The 18,393-nt window shown below is 53.3% G+C and overlaps 7 protein-coding genes across 8 annotated transcripts; 4 read left to right on the top strand and 3 right to left on the bottom strand.

The window, feature by feature from the left end:
- Nucleotides 1-1,045: 1,045 nt before the first annotated feature.
- On the top strand, nucleotides 1,046-4,335 carry AAFC00_001479 (uncharacterized protein; the record flags this gene model as incomplete). The annotated part of the gene is made up of 2 exons (XM_069340674.1): nucleotides 1,046-4,166; nucleotides 4,223-4,335. The coding sequence occupies 2 exons, from the start codon at nucleotides 1,046-1,048 to the stop codon at nucleotides 4,333-4,335; spliced, it is 3,234 nt and encodes a 1,077-aa protein (XP_069204145.1).
- Nucleotides 4,336-5,277: 942 nt separating this feature from the next.
- Nucleotides 5,278-7,989, top strand: AAFC00_001478 (uncharacterized protein; the record flags this gene model as incomplete). 2 transcript variants are annotated; one of them, XM_069340673.1, is made up of 4 exons in its annotated part: nucleotides 5,278-6,149; nucleotides 6,206-6,245; nucleotides 6,299-7,857; nucleotides 7,935-7,989. In XM_069340673.1, the coding sequence occupies 4 exons, from the start codon at nucleotides 5,278-5,280 to the stop codon at nucleotides 7,987-7,989; spliced, it is 2,526 nt and encodes an 841-aa protein (XP_069204143.1). The 2 variants fall into 2 exon arrangements, with proteins under 2 accessions (XP_069204143.1, XP_069204144.1); XM_069348645.1 differs by lacking the exon at nucleotides 5,278-6,149 and having other exon boundaries at nucleotides 6,174-6,245.
- Nucleotides 7,990-8,442: 453 nt separating this feature from the next.
- Nucleotides 8,443-9,518, bottom strand: AAFC00_001477 (uncharacterized protein; the record flags this gene model as incomplete). Its single annotated transcript, XM_069340671.1, has 5 exons — nucleotides 8,443-8,514; nucleotides 8,578-8,780; nucleotides 9,003-9,208; nucleotides 9,283-9,299; nucleotides 9,444-9,518. The coding sequence occupies 5 exons, from the start codon at nucleotides 9,516-9,518 to the stop codon at nucleotides 8,443-8,445; spliced, it is 573 nt and encodes a 190-aa protein (XP_069204142.1).
- Nucleotides 9,519-11,076: 1,558 nt separating this feature from the next.
- Nucleotides 11,077-12,093, top strand: AAFC00_001476 (uncharacterized protein; the record flags this gene model as incomplete). Its single annotated transcript, XM_069340670.1, has 1 exon — nucleotides 11,077-12,093. One exon carries the CDS (start codon nucleotides 11,077-11,079, stop codon nucleotides 12,091-12,093), a length of 1,017 nt encoding a protein of 338 aa, XP_069204141.1.
- Nucleotides 12,094-12,662: 569 nt separating this feature from the next.
- On the bottom strand, nucleotides 12,663-13,756 carry AAFC00_001475 (uncharacterized protein; the record flags this gene model as incomplete). Its single annotated transcript, XM_069340669.1, has 3 exons — nucleotides 12,663-13,180; nucleotides 13,265-13,631; nucleotides 13,688-13,756. 3 exons carry the CDS (start codon nucleotides 13,754-13,756, stop codon nucleotides 12,663-12,665), a joined length of 954 nt encoding a protein of 317 aa, XP_069204140.1.
- Nucleotides 13,757-15,300: 1,544 nt separating this feature from the next.
- On the top strand, nucleotides 15,301-16,152 carry AAFC00_001474 (uncharacterized protein; the record flags this gene model as incomplete). Its single annotated transcript, XM_069340668.1, has 3 exons — nucleotides 15,301-15,309; nucleotides 15,367-15,437; nucleotides 15,528-16,152. The coding sequence occupies 3 exons, from the start codon at nucleotides 15,301-15,303 to the stop codon at nucleotides 16,150-16,152; spliced, it is 705 nt and encodes a 234-aa protein (XP_069204139.1).
- Nucleotides 16,153-16,404: 252 nt separating this feature from the next.
- On the bottom strand, nucleotides 16,405-17,984 carry AAFC00_001473 (uncharacterized protein; the record flags this gene model as incomplete). The annotated part of the gene is made up of 2 exons (XM_069340667.1): nucleotides 16,405-17,654; nucleotides 17,723-17,984. The coding sequence occupies 2 exons, from the start codon at nucleotides 17,982-17,984 to the stop codon at nucleotides 16,405-16,407; spliced, it is 1,512 nt and encodes a 503-aa protein (XP_069204138.1).
- Between the last annotated feature and the right edge of the window lie 409 nt (nucleotides 17,985-18,393).

Raw genomic sequence — 18,393 nt, 5'->3', positions numbered from 1 at the left:
AAGGTGGTACATGATAAACGCCGTCAGCGCATTGATCGCAGGCCTTTGGATGGCGGGCGGTCTGGGGATTGTGGGCAGGGGAGGGAGAGTGGAGGGATGGATCGGGCGCGAATATGACGAGCTGTACAGTAAAATACCCTTGGCAGGTGGCTGGTTCGGAAGGAATTGATTGTAGGATTCGGAGTCAGTAAGAAATGATACACCTATGACTTGCAGTGGTAATTATTCCTGCTTCGTGATTATCCATTCATGGGACCGGGCTGTTTGATAAGGCAGTTCCGGCACCGGACGACTTTGCCTTGTGCATCTGTCCCAGAGGAACAGCTACATCAGGTTTGCATAAGGTGATTCACAAACAGCGAGGACATGGAAGACACGCGACTTGTCACTGCTTTTTCGTACGAGTGCCGCATGAACAATTGGAAGTGGACTCGATGCTTTTATGTCCTCACCAGCTCTTCGTAACAGCATGGAGTAATTAATTGCCATCACCATAAAGCCGGGGTTCAGACCAATGCCTCTCACTCGCTCGCTCGCTTGTCGGCGGCTTTTCAACAAAGTTCCGTACTTGTATTGAAGCGTCGCTCCCGCGGTCCCCAGGGTCTCTCGCGCGAGAATGATAAAAGATAAGCGACATTTTGGTTATCTTCGCGAGAGAGATGTGAGTAAATTGTATGGGGTTCGCTGATGATGTACGTACGATGTAGATGCAAAGGTAGGGTAGTCATACGTTGTGGAATCTCTTGGTCCTTTGCATGGCGTAGAGACATAACATTTCTCGCTGTCTTTCTTGATTTCTTCTTACCTCTCATCCTCACACTCACTTGCTCTTTGCTTCCATCCCCATAATTCACTATATCACTGCGGAGATAGGTCTGCTCCACGGGGTTAAGCTTGGTCGACATAATTATTCGAGCACTCGATTGATCTGGAGCGGAATCACATAACAAGAGGTACACGAAGCCCGAGACCAAAAAGCTGAACTGTTTGGTGATTGATATCTGGGCCCAGGAAGCCTAGTATTATCTAGCAGGAGCAAGCAGAGATGCAGTCTTCCCTGGTGTCGACCATAAGGACGCGCCGCCATTTTGCAACCTGCTCTTTGTCTCGCGCAGCTGCCATTCGCCAGTCGACATGTCAGCTGCCTAGGAAGTTCACTTTCTCAGCCTCGAGAACGTTCTACTCAAATGCCTCTCCTTCGGCTGCTGAGCAAACAGACAAGTACCCTTTCCGACCTCTCGACACTTTCGCTCGCCGTCACATTGGCCCTTCGGAAACATCGACTGAGCAGATGCTCAAAGTCCTCGACCCTCCGATTGAGTCTTTGGATGCTTTCGTGAAACAGGTTCTGCCAGCGGATATCCTGTCCAGCCGAGATCTTCACATCGAAGGTCCTGCTTTCAAGGACAGCAAGGGTGAGCCAAGTGATCACAATGACGCTGAAGGCTTCAGCGAGAGTCAATTGCTTGCGCGTCTCCGAGAGATCGCCAGCGGCAACAAGGTCCTGAAGAGCTACATCGGCTGTGGTTATGCAGGAACAAGGACCCCAGAGGTCATCAAGAGAAATGTTCTGGAGAACCCGGGCTGGTACACTTCTTATACCCCTTACCAGCCAGAGATCAGCCAGGGCCGTCTTGAGTCACTCCTGAACTTCCAGACCATGGTTTCCGACCTCACTGGCCTCTCCATCTCCAATGCCTCCGTTCTGGACGAGCCCACTGCCGCCGCCGAGGCCATGACCATGTCTATGGGAGTGTTGCCCATGTCCCGACAAAAGAGAGCAAACAAGACATATCTTGTATCCCACTTGTGCCACCCGCAGACGATCGCTGTCTTGGAGTCTCGTGCTTCTGGTTTCGGCATCAAGATCGAAGTTGCCGATGTCCTGAAGGACGGCAGCAAGCGCGTTGAAGAGATTGGAGAAGACCTGATTGGTGTTTTGGCCCAATACCCAGACACTCTTGGAGGAGTATCTGACTTCAAAAACCTCTCTGAGAAGGTGCACAAGCTCAAGAGCACTTTTGCCGTTGCAACGGACCTCCTTGCTCTGACCGTCTTGACTCCCCCAGGCGAATTTGGTGCCGACATTGCGTTTGGAAATGCCCAGCGTTTTGGAGTTCCGTTCGGCTACGGCGGCCCTCACGCTGCCTTCTTTGCTTGCGGAGAACAGCACAAGCGTAAGATTCCAGGTCGTCTCATTGGACTCTCCAAGGACCGTCTTGGTGACAACGCCGCTCGTCTGGCGCTGCAAACCAGAGAGCAGCACATTCGTCGTGAGAAGGCGACCAGCAACATCTGCACCGCCCAGGCATTGTTGGCAAACATGAGCGCCATGTATGCTGTCTACCACGGACCTCAAGGTCTCAAGGACATTGCCCACCGCGTCATAAAATCTACCAAGGTTGTGGCACAAGCTGCATCAGACCTCGGCTACACCACGCAAGGCGGTCTCTTTGATACTGTTGTCATCTCAGACGGAGCAGTATCAGGCAAGGCTGGCGACTTTGTCAAATTTGCCGAGGAGAAGTTCCAGGTGAACCTTAGGGCAATTGACCAGGACCATGTCGGTATCACTCTTGATGAGACTGTCGAGAAAGAGGATATCCAGGCTATCATTGACATTCTCGCCGCCGCCGCGAAGTCAGCAGATGGAGGCTCAGCAAAGCTGTCCGTTGATGGCATCGCAAAGACGGTTGGTGTTTCCTCAGACACCGTGCTTTCTCAGATCCCTACGGACTTGCAGCGCAAGTCAGCCTACTTGACCCATCCCGTGTTCAATTCGCACCATTCGGAGACTGAGTTGCTGCGCTACATTCACCATCTCCAGTCCAAGGATCTTTCCCTTGTTCACTCCATGATCCCCCTGGGTTCATGCACAATGAAGCTCAACGCCACTACCGAGATGGTCCCCATCACATGGCCCGAGTTCTCCTCCATTCACCCTTTCGCCCCAACAGAGCAAGCACAGGGCTATGCCACCCTAATCAACGAGCTTGAGTCAGACTTGGCCGAGATTACTGGATTCCACTCGGTTTCCTTGCAGCCAAACTCGGGTGCTCAGGGTGAGTTCACCGGTCTCCGAGTCATTCGTAAGTATCTAGAGCAGCAGCCTGGCAAGAAGCGTGACATCTGTCTCATTCCTGTGTCCGCACACGGTACCAACCCCGCAAGTGCCGCCATGGCCGGCATGCGTGTTGTGACCATCAAGTGCGAGACTGGAAGTGGAAACCTTGACATGGCCGACTTGAAGGCAAAGTGCGAGAAGCACAGCGAGGAACTCGGCGCCGTCATGATCACCTACCCCAGCACCTTCGGTATCTTCGAGCCCAACATCAAGGCGGCTTGCGATCTCATTCACCAGCACGGTGGTCAAGTTTACATGGACGGAGCCAATATGAATGCACAGATCGGTCTTTGCTCGCCAGGCGAAATTGGCGCTGATGTCTGTCACTTGAACCTCCACAAGACTTTCTGTATTCCCCACGGCGGTGGTGGTCCAGGTGTTGGTCCTATCGGTGTTGCAAAACACCTGGCACCATTCCTACCTGAACACCCTCTCGTCAAGACCGGAGGCGAGTCGGGCATTGCGCCTGTCAGCGGTGCGCCATGGGGCAGTGCAAGCATCCTGCCCATCAGCTGGGCTTACGTCAAGATGATGGGAGCAAAGGGCCTTACCCACGCGACCAAGATCACCTTGCTCAATGCCAACTACATCATGTCTCGCCTGAAGCCTCACTACCCCATCCTTTACGCAAACGAGAACGGACGCTGTGCGCACGAGTTTATTCTTGATACCCGAAAGTTCAAGGAGACCGCCGGTATCGAGGCCATCGATGTTGCTAAGCGTCTGCAAGACTACGGCTTCCACGCACCTACTATGAGCTGGCCTGTGGCCAACACCCTCATGATCGAACCCACCGAGTCGGAGAGCAAAGCGGAGCTCGATCGCTTCTGTGACGCCCTCATCTCCATCAGAGAAGAGATCAGCGAGGTAGAACAGGGCAAGCAACCGCGTGAAGGAAATGTTCTGAAGATGTCTCCACACACCATGAAGGACCTGATCACTGGAACCTGGGACAGACCATATGAGCGCGAGAAGGCCGCGTACCCACTGCCATGGCTCAAGGAGAAGAAGTTCTGGCCCAGTGTCACGAGACTCGATGACGGTAAGTCTTTGAACATGGTTCGACTTGACTCTAATGTATACTGATTTCCTTTTCAGCTTATGGTGACATGAATCTCTTCTGCACTTGTGCTCCGGCGGAGAACTACGATACCCAGGGCGACATCACCGGCGCTGCGGTGCCACCGACTCACGATGGGGCAGCATCTTAACTGATAGTCTGTGCCTGAGTGCACAACTTTTGTGTGGTTCCAATGCAACAACGGCAAGGGGAGCAATTTTCTTATGATACCACTCCAAGGAAAGGATCTCAACGACTCCTTCCTCGCGGACTTTATGATTGCATAGATAGTAATTGATGGAAGGTTTTAGAGGTTCACTACAGGCGTCTACGGAGGGAACAACTTAGCGGCATAGAGGAGCATTTGCCCGGCGTTAATGTGGCATCTTCAACGAGCGCGAGCGTTTGGGCCGGACTGCAGCGATTTAGTACTTCTATCAATGTAGTGTTCGACCCAGTATTCAACCGGAGAAGACCAAAGACGTTTCTCAAAGTCAATTGACTGATCTTCACTTTTGAGCTGGTGTACCTACGGTATGTTGATGGAGAGGTGAAGTCGAAGAAGCCTCGCCAAACGAATCCCGTGGACCCCACCTGACGCTGTGATTGGCTAATCAACCGCAACACCTAGAACTTCCACCTCTTGAGTCTTGTCAACCCACGAGGTCATGCAAAACAACACGATAGGTCCGCCTTTCGAGATCCGTGTTCAGCGCTGCACCGTATATGGCTTAAGTCTCCGAATGCTCCAAGGGTTTAGACCGCCAGTCGTGTCACGACCCCGAGATACTGATAGTAACCGTCGACTTCACAACTCGTTTCGTTTGTGTTGACTCCTATAGGCTAGCAACATCTCTCGTGCAAGGTGGTCCCCGAACAGATATGCCACTGAAACGGAAAAGGAGGGGTATGAGGGGCAGCAATTGTTGTAACTTATGCCGAGTGCAAATCTTCGTGTTGATCAATTGACTGTTCAATGGAAGACTTTAATTATCAAATGTGTCCCCGTCCATTGACTATCGCAATGCCATTCACTTTCCTTCTCTCTTGGTCCAGAAATAACTAGACATCCCTTCTCTTGCAGTTCTTGATCATGGACATCGCCCATACAGCGCTACATGCGTTGGCTAGTCCCTTCAATCAGATCAGTATCGCGACCATCCTACTCGTTCTCATCCTCGTCACTTACTTCACATTATCGTTCACCGAACTCGAGACCGCCCGTAAAGTCCTCGGGCAGATGAAGGTTGCGGCGAAGTTTGCCTGGAACTGCTTTCTGAAGCCACACACAGGAGACAGCAATGGATCTCAGCAAGATGCACTCGAGAGCTTCTACAAGTCACAAGCGGGCATCTACGACGCCACACGCTCGAAGCTCCTTCACGGCAGAGAAGACATGCTTGCCATGGTCGCCGCGCAGATCAAACACCAAGCTCGCGTGGCTGATCGGTCTCGCAAGCCCATCTGGGTAGACATCGGAGGCGGCACGGGTTGGAACATCGAGAAGATGCAAAGCTATCTGCCCGTCGAGCACTTCTTCCATGCCGTATACCTCGTCGACTTCTCTCCTTCTCTGTGTCGGATCGCTAGAGCCAGGTTCACCAGGCTCGGATGGAAGAATGTCAAGGTCGTTTGTGAGGATGCTCGGAGGTTCAGACTCGGCGATTATGAATCTGGTGTCGACGATGACAAGGCTGTGTTCAGTATTGGTGGCAGTGCCATGCATGATGAGAACGCGGCCGTCGAGTTCGGCGCTGATGTTCTGACCATGAGCTACAGCCTGTCCATGATACCTGAGTTCCATCCAGTCATTGATTCTCTTGCGTGCCTCCTCGCCCCTGATGGGATCATGGGTATTGTGGACTTTTACGTCCAGAACAAGGTCGATTTTCAGAACCGCAATTATGTCGGTGGTGTGATCAACCGTCACTGCATGTGGTTGTCGAGAGTCTTCTGGCGCACGTGGTATGTGTTATGAACTTCCTGAGTATGAACGGGAAGTTTTCTAAACGTAAAATCAGGTTCGAATTGGACAGGGTTTCCCTGGATGCCGCCAGAAGGGTAAGTGAGAAGAATAGCAAAAACAACGTAATAAGGCACTCACCATCATACAGGACTACATCGAGTACAAGTTTGGCACCATACTTAGCACAAACGCTCGTAACAGATTCTTCTTCTTCCGCATCCCATACTATATCTGGATAGGATGCGCGAAGCAGACCAAGGCCTCGTCCTCCAACCTCGCCACGCTCGACGCTGCAGTGACGGAATCTCCGTTCATCGCTGCCCTTGACTTGCAAAAGAAATCGGTCATTGCGGGAAACAGGAGGACGTCATCATCAGATCTGCGTTCCAAAGCATACGATACCGCTATAGTGAATCTGGCAGCAAGTCTGCCCCTGCCTGCGGCTTGGTACCAGCAACATCATTGGAGAATCTACTACGACGAGAAGCTCCAAAAGCACGCTCAATTCGGCGACGAGTACATCTATGCTTTCACATGGGAAGACGCAAGAGTTGACGCTCGACTGCTCAAGATCACATCCGAAGACGTTATCCTCGCAATCACAAGTGCGGGCGACAACATCCTATCATACGCGCTCGAGAGGCCGAAACGCATCCACGCCGTCGACCTCAACCCCAATCAAAACCATCTCCTCGAGCTAAAAGTCGCCGCCTTCACATCTCTCAAGTACGCAGACGTATGGACACTGTTCGGAGAAGGCAAACATGACAACTTCCGCTCCCTGCTCATCAACCACATGTCTCCGCACCTCTCGTGTCAAGCCTTCGACTACTGGCTGCACAAAGGCGAGGCGACGTTCGGCGCACGCTCCAAAGGCCTATACTACACCGGCGGCTCCAGACACGCGCTGAACCTCGTGCATTGGCTGGGCAAGATCCTCGGCATCAGCAAGGACCTCGATGACTTGTGCAACGCAGCCACTCTGGCCGAGCAGCGCGAGATCTGGTACAAGCGAGTGCGCAGAGTCCTGCTCAGCCAGTTCCTCGCATACACAGTCGTTGGCACAGAGAGATTCCTGTGGCGGGCATTGGGAGTGCCCAAGGCGCAGCGCGAGATGATCGAGCGGGACTACGTCGCACAACTCGACAGACCCTGCCCTCCCACGTCCCCATCCTTAGCAACTACAAGAACAGCAACAACAAGACCACCACCGCGTCCCACAGCAAGCGGCATCAAATCCGGCCAAGCGATCTGGGAATACGCCGTCAACACGCTGGACCCAGTGATCAACAACTCGCTCGTGAGCTCCGAAAACCACTACTACCAGTTATGTCTGTCAGGGCACTACACGCGGCGGTGCCACCCCTCCTACCTCTCCCCGAAAGCACACACGAAGTTCTCCGCGCCCGCCGCCTTCGACGGCCTGCGCATCCACACCGACGAGCTGTGCGAAGTCATGGCTCGCATGCGGCCCGAGACTCTGACTATTGCTGTGCTGATGGACAGTATGGACTGGTTTGATAGTCGAGACGTCGACGGCGCCGCGCGGAAGCAGGTCAGGGTCGTCAATCGTGCGTTGCAGATGGGTGGGCGGTGTATGGTGCGCAGTGCGGGGTTGAGGCCGTGGTATGTGGATACCTTTGAGGCGAATGGGTTTGCGGCCAAGAGGGTTGGTGCGCGGATTCCGCCTGGCAGCTGTATTGATCGGTATGTGGTTTCCTTTTTCATTTTCTTTTCGAGCTTTGCTGCGTGAGGATTTCCATCGCTAATGGATGAGCTGATAGGGTCAATATGTATGCCTCGACTTGGATCTTTACCAAGATCGCGTCGTTGGCTTGAACGTCGATAGAGACTCATGTTGTCCGGTCGTGAATTCGGTGAGAGTCAGAGGAACATAGTGATGGAAGTGATGCGAATCACCAAGTGTAGAAGCAAGAAGCAGAAAAAATGTATCGTAACGTAAATAACATAGAAAATGGAAAACAAAACATCGGAACACTGTACCAGTAGGAAGTCTCACGCACAAGTACTTTCTTCACCATACTCAAATTCAGAACGATACGGCTGTGAAAATGAATTGAAGTCGGGTTTTTTTTTTACTTTCGGGTTGTTTGTGGCTTCGATCTACAAATGGAAGAGCGCAACGACTCTCATGCCACTTTTATGAAGCGCCTATGGAGGGATATTTGGGAGGAGGACAGAAATAACGAGGTTTGACATGACGAAGAAGGATTGTGAATTTGGTGCAAAAGAGAAGAAAAAGGAGCATATGATTGCTCTTTTTCCTCCTCCTTATGATCTCTGCTTCTCGGCCTCGAGCTCCCTTTCGGCTTGTTGGTAGTATTTTGCGGTGTCGACACCGTGCTGTGATTGGATCAAACCCGTCAGCAAGGAGGCAATATCAAACGAGAAAAGAAACGAACATACCTGGTTGTGGTTGACAAAGTTGAACCACGGCATGACGTGGATCCAGGTGCCGGCGTATCTGCTCTGTCTGCTGGCGACACCTTGCATGTACTCGGTGAGCTCGCTGGTGCCGTAGATGGGCTCGCCGCGCTTGACCTTGTCGACCATCTCGCGCATGTCCATGTCGACCTCGCGGCGGTTCTCCGTGAAGCCGTAGAAGCGGTCTGTAACAGATGATAGAGTCAGCGAGCCGTAGCTGAGCCTGGGCTTGATGGCCGTGTTCGTAGTATATTCCTCCTTTCGTCGCTGTCATCTTCATTGCCTCTAGTCTTTTTTACATCTCCCGCGCTGTCTTTTCACGTGTCCACACTCTGCCTAATCAAAACACCTGTGTAGAAGCCCTTCATAAAGAAACCCAGAAGATCAAGAAAGAAAGAAAGACGTACTGATGGATCTTGAGTAAGTCATGAAGAAGGCGGCAGCGAGACCGACACCTCCCGATAGACGCATTGCGCTGGCAAAGCCGCCCTTGCCGACATTTGTGGGTGAGACGCGCTCCATCAGGAGCATTGATGCTGGAAGAAGAGATCCAAATCCAGCTCCGTACACCCAGTCCATGGGTCTGGAGTATCCGATAACTCGCTTGAAGTGGCTGTGACGTATATTAGGAATACTCGTCGAGTAAAAGGAAGACATTGGTGTAGCCGGAGGGTTCGTTGAGCTTACGGATCACTGTCAATGAGCTGCGAGACATGTCAGTATATCATTAGACAAGTGTTGCATATCAGAAGACGTCGAGCAGAGGTCAATGGCAATAGTCAATGGCCGGCTGAAGTGGTGCAGATGGGTGGCAGGTGGTGGTGGTGAAGGCGGAAGCGGGAACGCACCGGGTACTCAGAGTTGACCTTCTTCGCAGGCACGAAGGGCTTCTCCCTCTGAGGGACATCTGTTATGCTAGTCATCGTCGCTGGAGAATAAATGTACAGCTGACAGTCAAAAAGATGAATTCAATCAATGTTCAGCATTCACTGATGCGCCGGGCCTTGTCACTCGCTGCGCTGCCTGTGCCTGCCTGCCTTGTGGTCAGCAGCACCGCACCTGCCCTGTCTGGGCTGTCTGTTCTGTACCGACGTTCTCCCGTGGTCTTGGCACCCCGCTTCACATCTGCATCTCCATCTCCATCATTTACCTCTGGCACTGAATTGTACCATGTGAATGTGTAGGTTGACATTGACTTATCGTAGACTTAGATCGGTCTATCTAGATCCAAACTATCCTTGCTGGCTACTCTATCCCTCCTTCTACAAATCTGACATGATGTAAATCGATCATTTGCACCGGTGACTAGCATCGCATCTCGTTTGACACCATAATCTCGCAATCACTTGCATAACGTAAGAAGGTCAACACGGCAGACGGCCTGGCATCCAGTATTTCTTACAAACCTCGTGTGGTACAATGGAACACAAGATCTATTTTTAATCGATAATACCTCCTTTGTGACGTCCATGGTTTTCTTCTGGTGGTCAAGCGGCCCATGGCAAATTAACATTATAGGCCGAACTCCACAATAAACAATGTAAACGACAACGTCGTGACATGCTCAATTCCGGCTTGCTCACTCAACTGTCTAATCCGGTAATCGAGCCAATTGATCATCCTTTCGCCATAGATCAACGTCTCATTGCTTGTTGTTGCTTTCGTCACTGTAGCAGTCAACGGCCGCGGACGAGGACGCCATGTGCTGCCATACCATACTGTCTTGGCGAAAGGAGGTATGAGCCTGGCCTCTCACCCCTCAAAAGCAGTAAGCGAAGGCAGGGGACAAACGGCCGCCGTCGCCTTACAATCTCCTTAGCCAACCGACCTCAAATGACGATGACGTCCAGTGTCCATTTGTTGTGAAATCCAGCCCGACTGACAGAATGTCCTGTGTATGCTGTGTATGCTGTGTGCGAAAATGACATGATAGACAATGCCGCAAGGACAATTTCGGTCTCCACCTCATCGTCGCCATGCAAGGTCGGCTAGCCGACACTTCCTCCACATAGCCATCTCAACGTCCTCCCATGCTCTGTGAGTGCACGCGACGTCCTCGCATGATCATCGATTGCACGATTCGACATCCACAGCCACCTATCCTGCCACCTCTGTTGCTATCAAACGCTAGATCAAACGTTTGCCGTCGGTTGTCGGGTCGAAAAGTGTATCAAACGCTCGACTTGATGCCTTTTCTCTCTGTGTTGTGGGTACATATTCATAACGGCCCCCTAACGTTCTAGGTACAGGGGAAGACGGAGATTGTTCGAGTCCTACGTTCGGCTCCTATGCAATAGTAGTCAAGCCAGACCAAGGATCCATGTAGGTTGAAGAGCAGCATATAATAAGTCCTGCTTTCCACTTCTCAATGACTTTTCTTTCCATCAAGACAATTCCATCGCTATAACCCCCCCTCTCTTAATAATAATCATCCGTCTTTGTGGCTCAGCCGTCCATTCGTTCCAACACTCAAAAATCAAAATGCCTTCCATGATCGTCACCGCCGCAGCCGGCCTCATGGCCTTCTCTGGCCTCGCCACCGCCATCCCTCAGGGTGTTTCCTATAACGGAACCATGCCTGCTGGCAACGGCACCTCTGGCGCTGGTAGTGCCAGACCCAGCGGTATGCCCAGCGGAGGCTCCATGTCCAACTCGACCGCGCTCCCCGAGTCTCTCTTCTGCCCCAAGCTTTCCGGCTCCGTCCTCACGAGCCCCTCGGGTGTCGAGTTCCTCCTCGAGTGCTCGACCAACCACTTCGGTGTCATCATCGACGTCCAGTACAACTCGACCGCCTTCGCCAAGCGCCAGGCCACCGTCGCCCCGGCCAACATCCAGGACTGTCTCGCAGCCTGCGACGCCGTCCCCGACTGCACCGCGACCGCGTTCGACACCGCCGCCCGCACCTGCGCGCTCTACAGCTCCGTCGGCGCCGCCTACGCCGCCGACGGCATCGACTTCGCCCTCCAGATCTCCGAGGACGAGCCCACCACCATCGCCCCCGGCGGCACCATGACCTCGACCCTCTACAGCACCGCAGTCCAAACCATCTCGTCGTGCGCCCCGACCGTCACCGACTGCCCTCTGCGCGGCGCCGTCGGCGCAGCCGTCGTGACCGAAGTCATCCCCGTCACCTCAACCGACTACATCTGCCCCACCAGCACCGTGATCCCCGCCGGCCCGGCCGCATGCTCCTGCGCATGGGGAGCCTCCACCGCAACCGTATACGCGACCAGCGTCGTCGGCGGCTCAACCACCGTCGTGCCCGTGTCCACCAAGGTCGTCGCCGTCCCCTCGCCTTCCGGAACCACCTACAGCACCACTGTTGTCCAGGGCCACGGCCCCGCCGTCACCACTGGCCCTGTCACCGCTGGCGCCTACGCTCCTGGCGCTAGCTCTACTTCCACTGGTGCCAAGCCTGTTTACTCCGGTGGCGCGTCTAACGTCAAGGCTGGTATGGGTCTGCTTGCTGGTGTTGCCGGTGTTGCTTTCATGCTTTAAGCGTGGGTGTAGTGAGAGGAGAGAGCGGTGGATGGATGGATGGGGTTTCGTTGTTCAAGTTGATGTGTATGAAAATGGTCGATAGGACACAGTATTGTTGTGTCACTGAGTGTTTTTAGATTTTTGTTTCTTTTTCATTGTATTGTAAAGAGAAAATCAATGAGTCTGCGAAAGACCAGGTTTTTTTTTTCTGTTCAATATCTAAACCTTCGTGTTTCCTGTTCTTGTGATCGTGACGCGTTTTTCTTTTTCCATTATATTGTAAAGAGAAAATCAACGAGTCTGCGAAAGACCAGGTTTTTCTTAATATCTAAATCTTCGTGTTTCATGTTCTTGTGACCGTGACTCTTTCGTCTTCCATTATGTGTTTATAATCCGGGACAGCGCCAAACTATTAAATGGCGAAGGACATGCACGACATATACATTCTCGTCTACATGCGTTGCGCAAGAAGAATAATCAACAACAGAAATGCCACTGGCCAGCGAGTGAAAACAATCATCATATGCTGCACCGAGTCAGTCGGTGGAGATGGGCAGAAAGAAAGTAAACAGACAGCGAGTCGACAATTAGTGCTTGGTTCTCAAGCCCATGCGGCCCGCGCTATCCTTGAGGATACCCCTTCGTGCGTCGACGATGGGACTCATCCACACGCCAGCACCGTCTTGTGCACCAGCAGCAGCAGTAGGAGCAGAAGCAACGCCCGTCCTCGCCTCCTCGAGAGCGCTTTCTCTAGCGACAGTGGCGGCAACAAGAGGAGTCTTCTCCGACAAGACAGACTCGGTAGCGGCAGGATCACAGACGTGATGCATCGTGTCCGCGACACCAATGGGCGCACTCTGCATGTAGATACTCTCCCAATTACCCTTGGGGACCTGATAGAGCTCATGGAAAATAGTCAGGTGCGGGTGCGCGCCGACGATTCTGTTCCACCAAGTCACGGCGTCGCGGTGCACGGGGGACTCGGCGAAGGCGTGCACGTCGGCTGCAGACTTGAAGTACATGATGCTCATTATCGTATTTTTCGTCGAGCGTTGCTGGCCTAGAAAACTGCTTGCGCCGAGGAAGCCGTGGTCGATTGGGTTTTCTGTGAGAGGTTAGGGTCTGCTTTTCGCACAGAGATTTCTTTGCTCGCGCTGGTGATGCGGCGGGATGCGGGACAGAAACTGACCTTGGAGTTGCTCGATCATGCCCGACATGTGGTCGCCAAGTGCCTTGAAGCCCGGAGCTATGAGACCATAAGGATGATTGGATCTCGCGCCAATGATCAGCAGCGTCACGTCGCTGTTGCCCGGGGTGCTTCCGTATCTCCCAGTCACGGGATCAGGAAACTGGGCAGAGTGCTTCTCCATGACTACATTGTCCATGTAGGGATTCCTCATCAGCCCCGTCGCCATGGCGTAGGCCTCGCCTGCACGATACACGAGATACGCCGTGGCGGGAAGGAATGCCAACCGTCCTACTGACAAGAAAGCAGCAGACTGGAGTACTGCGCCCAAGCAGAGCCATGTCGTGAGAGAGAGACTGTCTCTTACGATCTTTGTAGAAGGTCAGTTACATATTCTGAAAATGAAGAAAGTCGGATAGTGCATACCACAGTGGGTGACCTCGGGTTCTTCGGCCTTCTCTTTTCCTGAGTAGGTCTCAGACCGACAAATTCCATATTCGAAGTAAATTGTGACATTGTAGAACGAGTTTGTTATGGTGCGCAATGGGAATTGTATGTCAAAGTGGTTGATTCCAGTGGAGGGCTTCAGTCTGCCTGTTATATTTCCATGTGACAGAGGGGCACAGTAACCCAGGTCCGCCCACTTCGGCCGGTTTGCAAGGTGGGTCGGGTAGATTCCCTCCGCGGGCGCTGTGTATAAGGAAAAGAATGGTGCAGAGAAGCCAAAGTCTAGGTACCTTACCATAAACTACTACAGCAAAGTGGTCAGAACAAGTATCGGCCGTAGGCGAGCCAGTTCATCATCGCCATGGCTATCATCTGTACTTTTCTCGGATGGTTACAAACATGGAAGGAATAGGCAAAGTGGGATGTAAAGTTTACGTGCGTAAGCAGGTTCGCAACGTTGGAGAATGGTACAGTACAAGTGAACTAAGGTGCAGGTAAAGTCAAAGTGGTAGATGCTGCACCTCACTTGCCGATGTACCTTAGGGCTAACACTTTTCTTACTCATGGGCCTGGGTGAAAACTGGCTGCCAAGACGCGAAACCATCCACCTGGATGCTCGCTTCTGGTCTGCGAATGATTGAGCCGAGGCAGCATATCGTCAGTGCCTTCTTAGCCAGTGAGACTTGCGATAGCAATCATGCGTGACTCGGGGACAAGAACAATTATCTGAAATCCTCGAGATGGTTATCGATGGCGATGATGCGTGCGATCGTAGCGAGACGTCCGAAGCGAAAGACACGGCCGGAAGCTCCTCCAGTCAGTCGGTGAGTCTCGAAGCCCGGACGGACGCCCCCTCTTACGCCACGCAAAGACGCAGCCTCGGGCATTTGATCCTCGTACGATGGGAACGTCCAATCGCGAGTCGGTATGGATGCGGTCATCTGGTGATTGTGGAACCGGATCTGCTTGTTGCATGGGCATGTCAAGTACCTAGCCACATGGAGACTCAATCTACAAATACACGAGCAAATGACTCAAGGCGGTAGTTAGTAGCAGAAGAGCCGTGTGGTGCGAAAGACACATAAGTCACGCAAGCACGAGTGAGCAGCTGCGCAAGTTTGAGGGTCGAGTAATATAGCTAAGACACTCGAGTTCTAAGCATCATTTGCCCACTTGTGCTCACAGTTTTGAATGCAAGCAATGACGCGGGGTGGATGAAGGCGACAGATGCAGTAAGGTAAGCGTCTTTGTCTTTGCGGCGCCTCGAATGCTGGTAACTCATGCGGCTCATCGATTAGATTCAATCTTTCGGATCTAGCCGTGGGAGCCAAGTGAGGCGGGGCCAGGCCAATCTGGCTTGTGAGAACAAATGCATCTCGCGAATAGTGGAAGTTCATCAAAAGCACAACAATCTTCTGCACCATTGCTGTCGCCGTCGCCGCTTCTCTTCAATCCGAACCAGTCTTTGATCGAGCTATTGCTCCATCAGCCACTGAGGACAACACTTCCTGAGGCCAGCTGGAGCGCCTACCTACAGCTATAAGTAGAAGTGAGGACAAATCTAGACCGCGCCTGTCAGGTCTACCACAATCATGCCACCCGTAAAAAATCCAGCGTCCACCTCCCCCTGTCGAAACCTCCGACTGACACCAAGACAGAACCAGCGATCAACAACGCTCCCCAGCGCGCAAACCGAGAGCGCGCGCGAGCTGGCCCGTAAATTCTACTGGTAAAGACTCGACCCGCCCTCTTCCTCCGCTCCCTCCTCTTCCTCGCCCGAACCGCAACCCACTGATGAAAAGCTAACAAAAGCCCCCAGCGAACTATGCGGCAAAGGCTACGCGCGCATCGACCAGATCGAAACCCACGAAAACAGCTACGAGCACCAGCACCGCAAGCGGGCCAAAGAGATGCGCGCGCTGACGAACAAAGCGACCGCGGCGGCGCGCGAGAGCGCCAGCAACCGCGGCGGTGGCGGCGGCGACAGGAGGCGACGGGAGAATGCGGGCATGTTGTCGTCGAATCTACAGACTAGCGACGGGGCCAGGCCGAGTAATGCTACGGGGTTCAGGGATGTGACGCAGGTCAAGAGCGGGGCTGGAGCTGGGGCTACGGTGACGGCGGCGATGGCGGAGGATGTGAAAGATGTGGATGAGACGCAGATCATGGAGGAAGAGGTCAAGATGGTGATGCGACCGCCCGACTACGGCGAGCTGAGCCGGTGCTACTCGCTGGTTGATGTCAGTCGATTACCTGCCGAATTGCAGCAGAAGGAAGTGACGTTGCCGTGGGCGTCCATCTGGAGCAACGGCGATGGTCTGGAGAAATTCCTTGACGCTGTTGATGCGGAGATTGATCAAGGCGAGGATGGAACTGCCAGAGAGCGGATGAATAAAGCCTGGGAGGGGATGAGCGAGGGCAGTGGCTTGGACGTGTCGGACTGAAGACGACCACTTGAAATTGACAACCACAAAGTCACGTCGAGGTTTACGGGCCGTCTACATGCGAGAATGCACACGTCATGAGGCAAGGGATTAGTCGCCTGCCACGGCACAGGTGTCACACGAAGTAATGATGAGAACTTTCACATCCCGTATATGCAGAGGGGTATATTGGGATTCGGGAAAAACGTGTACTATGGCCACTCAAAAAGAACAAATGCCTACGCCCAGAGAATGCTCTAAATGCTTTGCTACCTACTCAGCATCCGCATCAGCATCCGCATCGGCGTCGGCGTCGGCGTCAGCGTCGGCATCGCCGTCGTCATCTGCTTGGACCTGCCCTTCAGTCTGGACTTGACTCTCCTCGTGCGCCACCTCATGTGCCTCCTCGTGACCCTGATCGGGCAGAGTGGGCACCTCGATGCTTGGATCTAGCTTGTTCTGCGCCTTGAGTCTGTCGTAGGTCTCGTAGTCGTCCTGCGCTCTCGTCTTGACGAGCATAGCATCGGCGTGCTCGGGACCCTCGCTCTGCTGTCCGCGTATGTTGTTCTTCCTCTTGGGTCGGAGGTTTGTCCTCTGCTTGATGGGATAGTAGTAGGCTCCCTTCTTGAGTCTCTTGTTCGATGCGTGCGCGGTGCCGGCATGGAGATCTGGATCGTGAATGGCAAGCGCCACAGTGTCGCCGTACGGCTCATCGGGATTACCGGCTTGCTGATAAGTCTCGTACTCGCGCACGAACTTGTAATAGAAGTGACCACCGTCCTGGTCGTGCTTCTCATAGAGCTCTTCGCTGTCGCACTCGGGATCGTTGACATCGAACTTGCGCTTGATGCCCTTGACGACGTTCTCGTCACCTTCGGCAAGGAAGAGGTCGTACTGGAACTCGGGAATGGGCTTGGGCAGAGTGGGATCGTCGACGCGTGCTGCCATGCGCTCCTCGTACTTCTCAAGGTCGGCGTTGGTAGGGCGCAAGATTGCGACATCCAGGCGGGCGTCGTAGCCTTCGGTGGTGCCAGTGGGATTGACACTGAACTTGGTGACTTGATAGGCGCTGTCGGTAGGGATGGCGTCGAGGTCAGGCAGGAGCGGGTAGGAGTCAAGCAACTCCAGATGCGGGTTCGTCGGATGCTTGGGCTTCTTCCACGCCTTCATGTCTTCGGCTGTGATGTCGGCACCGCGCAGATTGCTCTGTGAATCTTCTCCCTTGTATGCATCTTTCGGATAGGCGATGTCGAAGCCCTTGACCAGACCACGCAGGATACTGACGGGATCGTCCTTCTTGACGGGCTTCCTCTTGCGCTTCGAGTCTTGACGCACACGCAGGAGGTCTTTGGATGTGCTGGATTCGAAGCGCTGGCCGCCCTGGGAGGAGGAGATGTACTCTGTTCTGCGCAAGAAACTAACTCCCGCATTCATCGTCGTCGGCTTTCCCAGCGCAGTGAGGGGTTTGAGGAGGGCTCGGTCGTGGGGGTGGATGGCAGGTGCTGGCTCGCGAGCCATGAGCGCTGCGACACGTCGTTAGTTCTTTCCTCCACTTCGTGATAAAGTAAAGACGCAGCAGATGGCCGCGCACCTCGTTCGTCTCCATCAAAGACACCTGGCAGACCAATCAGGTCAATGGGCATTCCCAGTTCGGCGTCTGCCTCGATGTTGAGTGGCTGCTCTCGCGCCAGCCGTGATGCGAAGGCGGCTGATGTGTATTGTCCACCCGCTAGACCAGTGCCGGGAATATCGAGCAGTTTCGGAGGATTCGGGGGAGGAGGCAGCACGTTGGAGTATCGGATGCGCGCAATGTAATCTTGATGATACACGCGTTCGGGTCGAGAGCCAGCCATGACGGGGGAGGTGAGAGACAGGCAGCTCTAAAAACAGGACATGTACAGAGCGATCGTGTATGTATGCGCGAGGAGACAGAGTCGTGGTCAATGTTGAATGCGACGAGAGCCACTCTTCGTCTCGATTGCAGCTGGTCAGTGGAAGTAAATTGTCAGGCTTGATATTATGATGGAGATGGAGATGGAGATTGGAGCAAACGCAGCACTGTTTGCATTGTTATGCATCTTTGTGCAGATCTTCGTGAATGACTCGTGCAGGATTATGTATTGGCCAGATCTCAGTATCCTTGCATCCATGCATCCATGCACGCACACCCCCCGTGCCTCTATAAGCAAATGCATCCTACAGCAGATCGACTCAGATTCGCTCGGCTACTTACACTACTATAATATGCAACAGCTCAGGGTA

This window comes from Neodothiora populina (assembly GCF_041146345.1).
Source record: "Neodothiora populina strain CPC 39397 chromosome Unknown canker_contig_12, whole genome shotgun sequence".
NCBI lineage: Eukaryota > Fungi > Ascomycota > Dothideomycetes > Dothideales > Dothioraceae > Neodothiora > Neodothiora populina.
The sequence above is the reverse complement of the archived record's forward strand: the minus strand, read 5'-3'. Positions and strand labels throughout refer to the sequence as shown.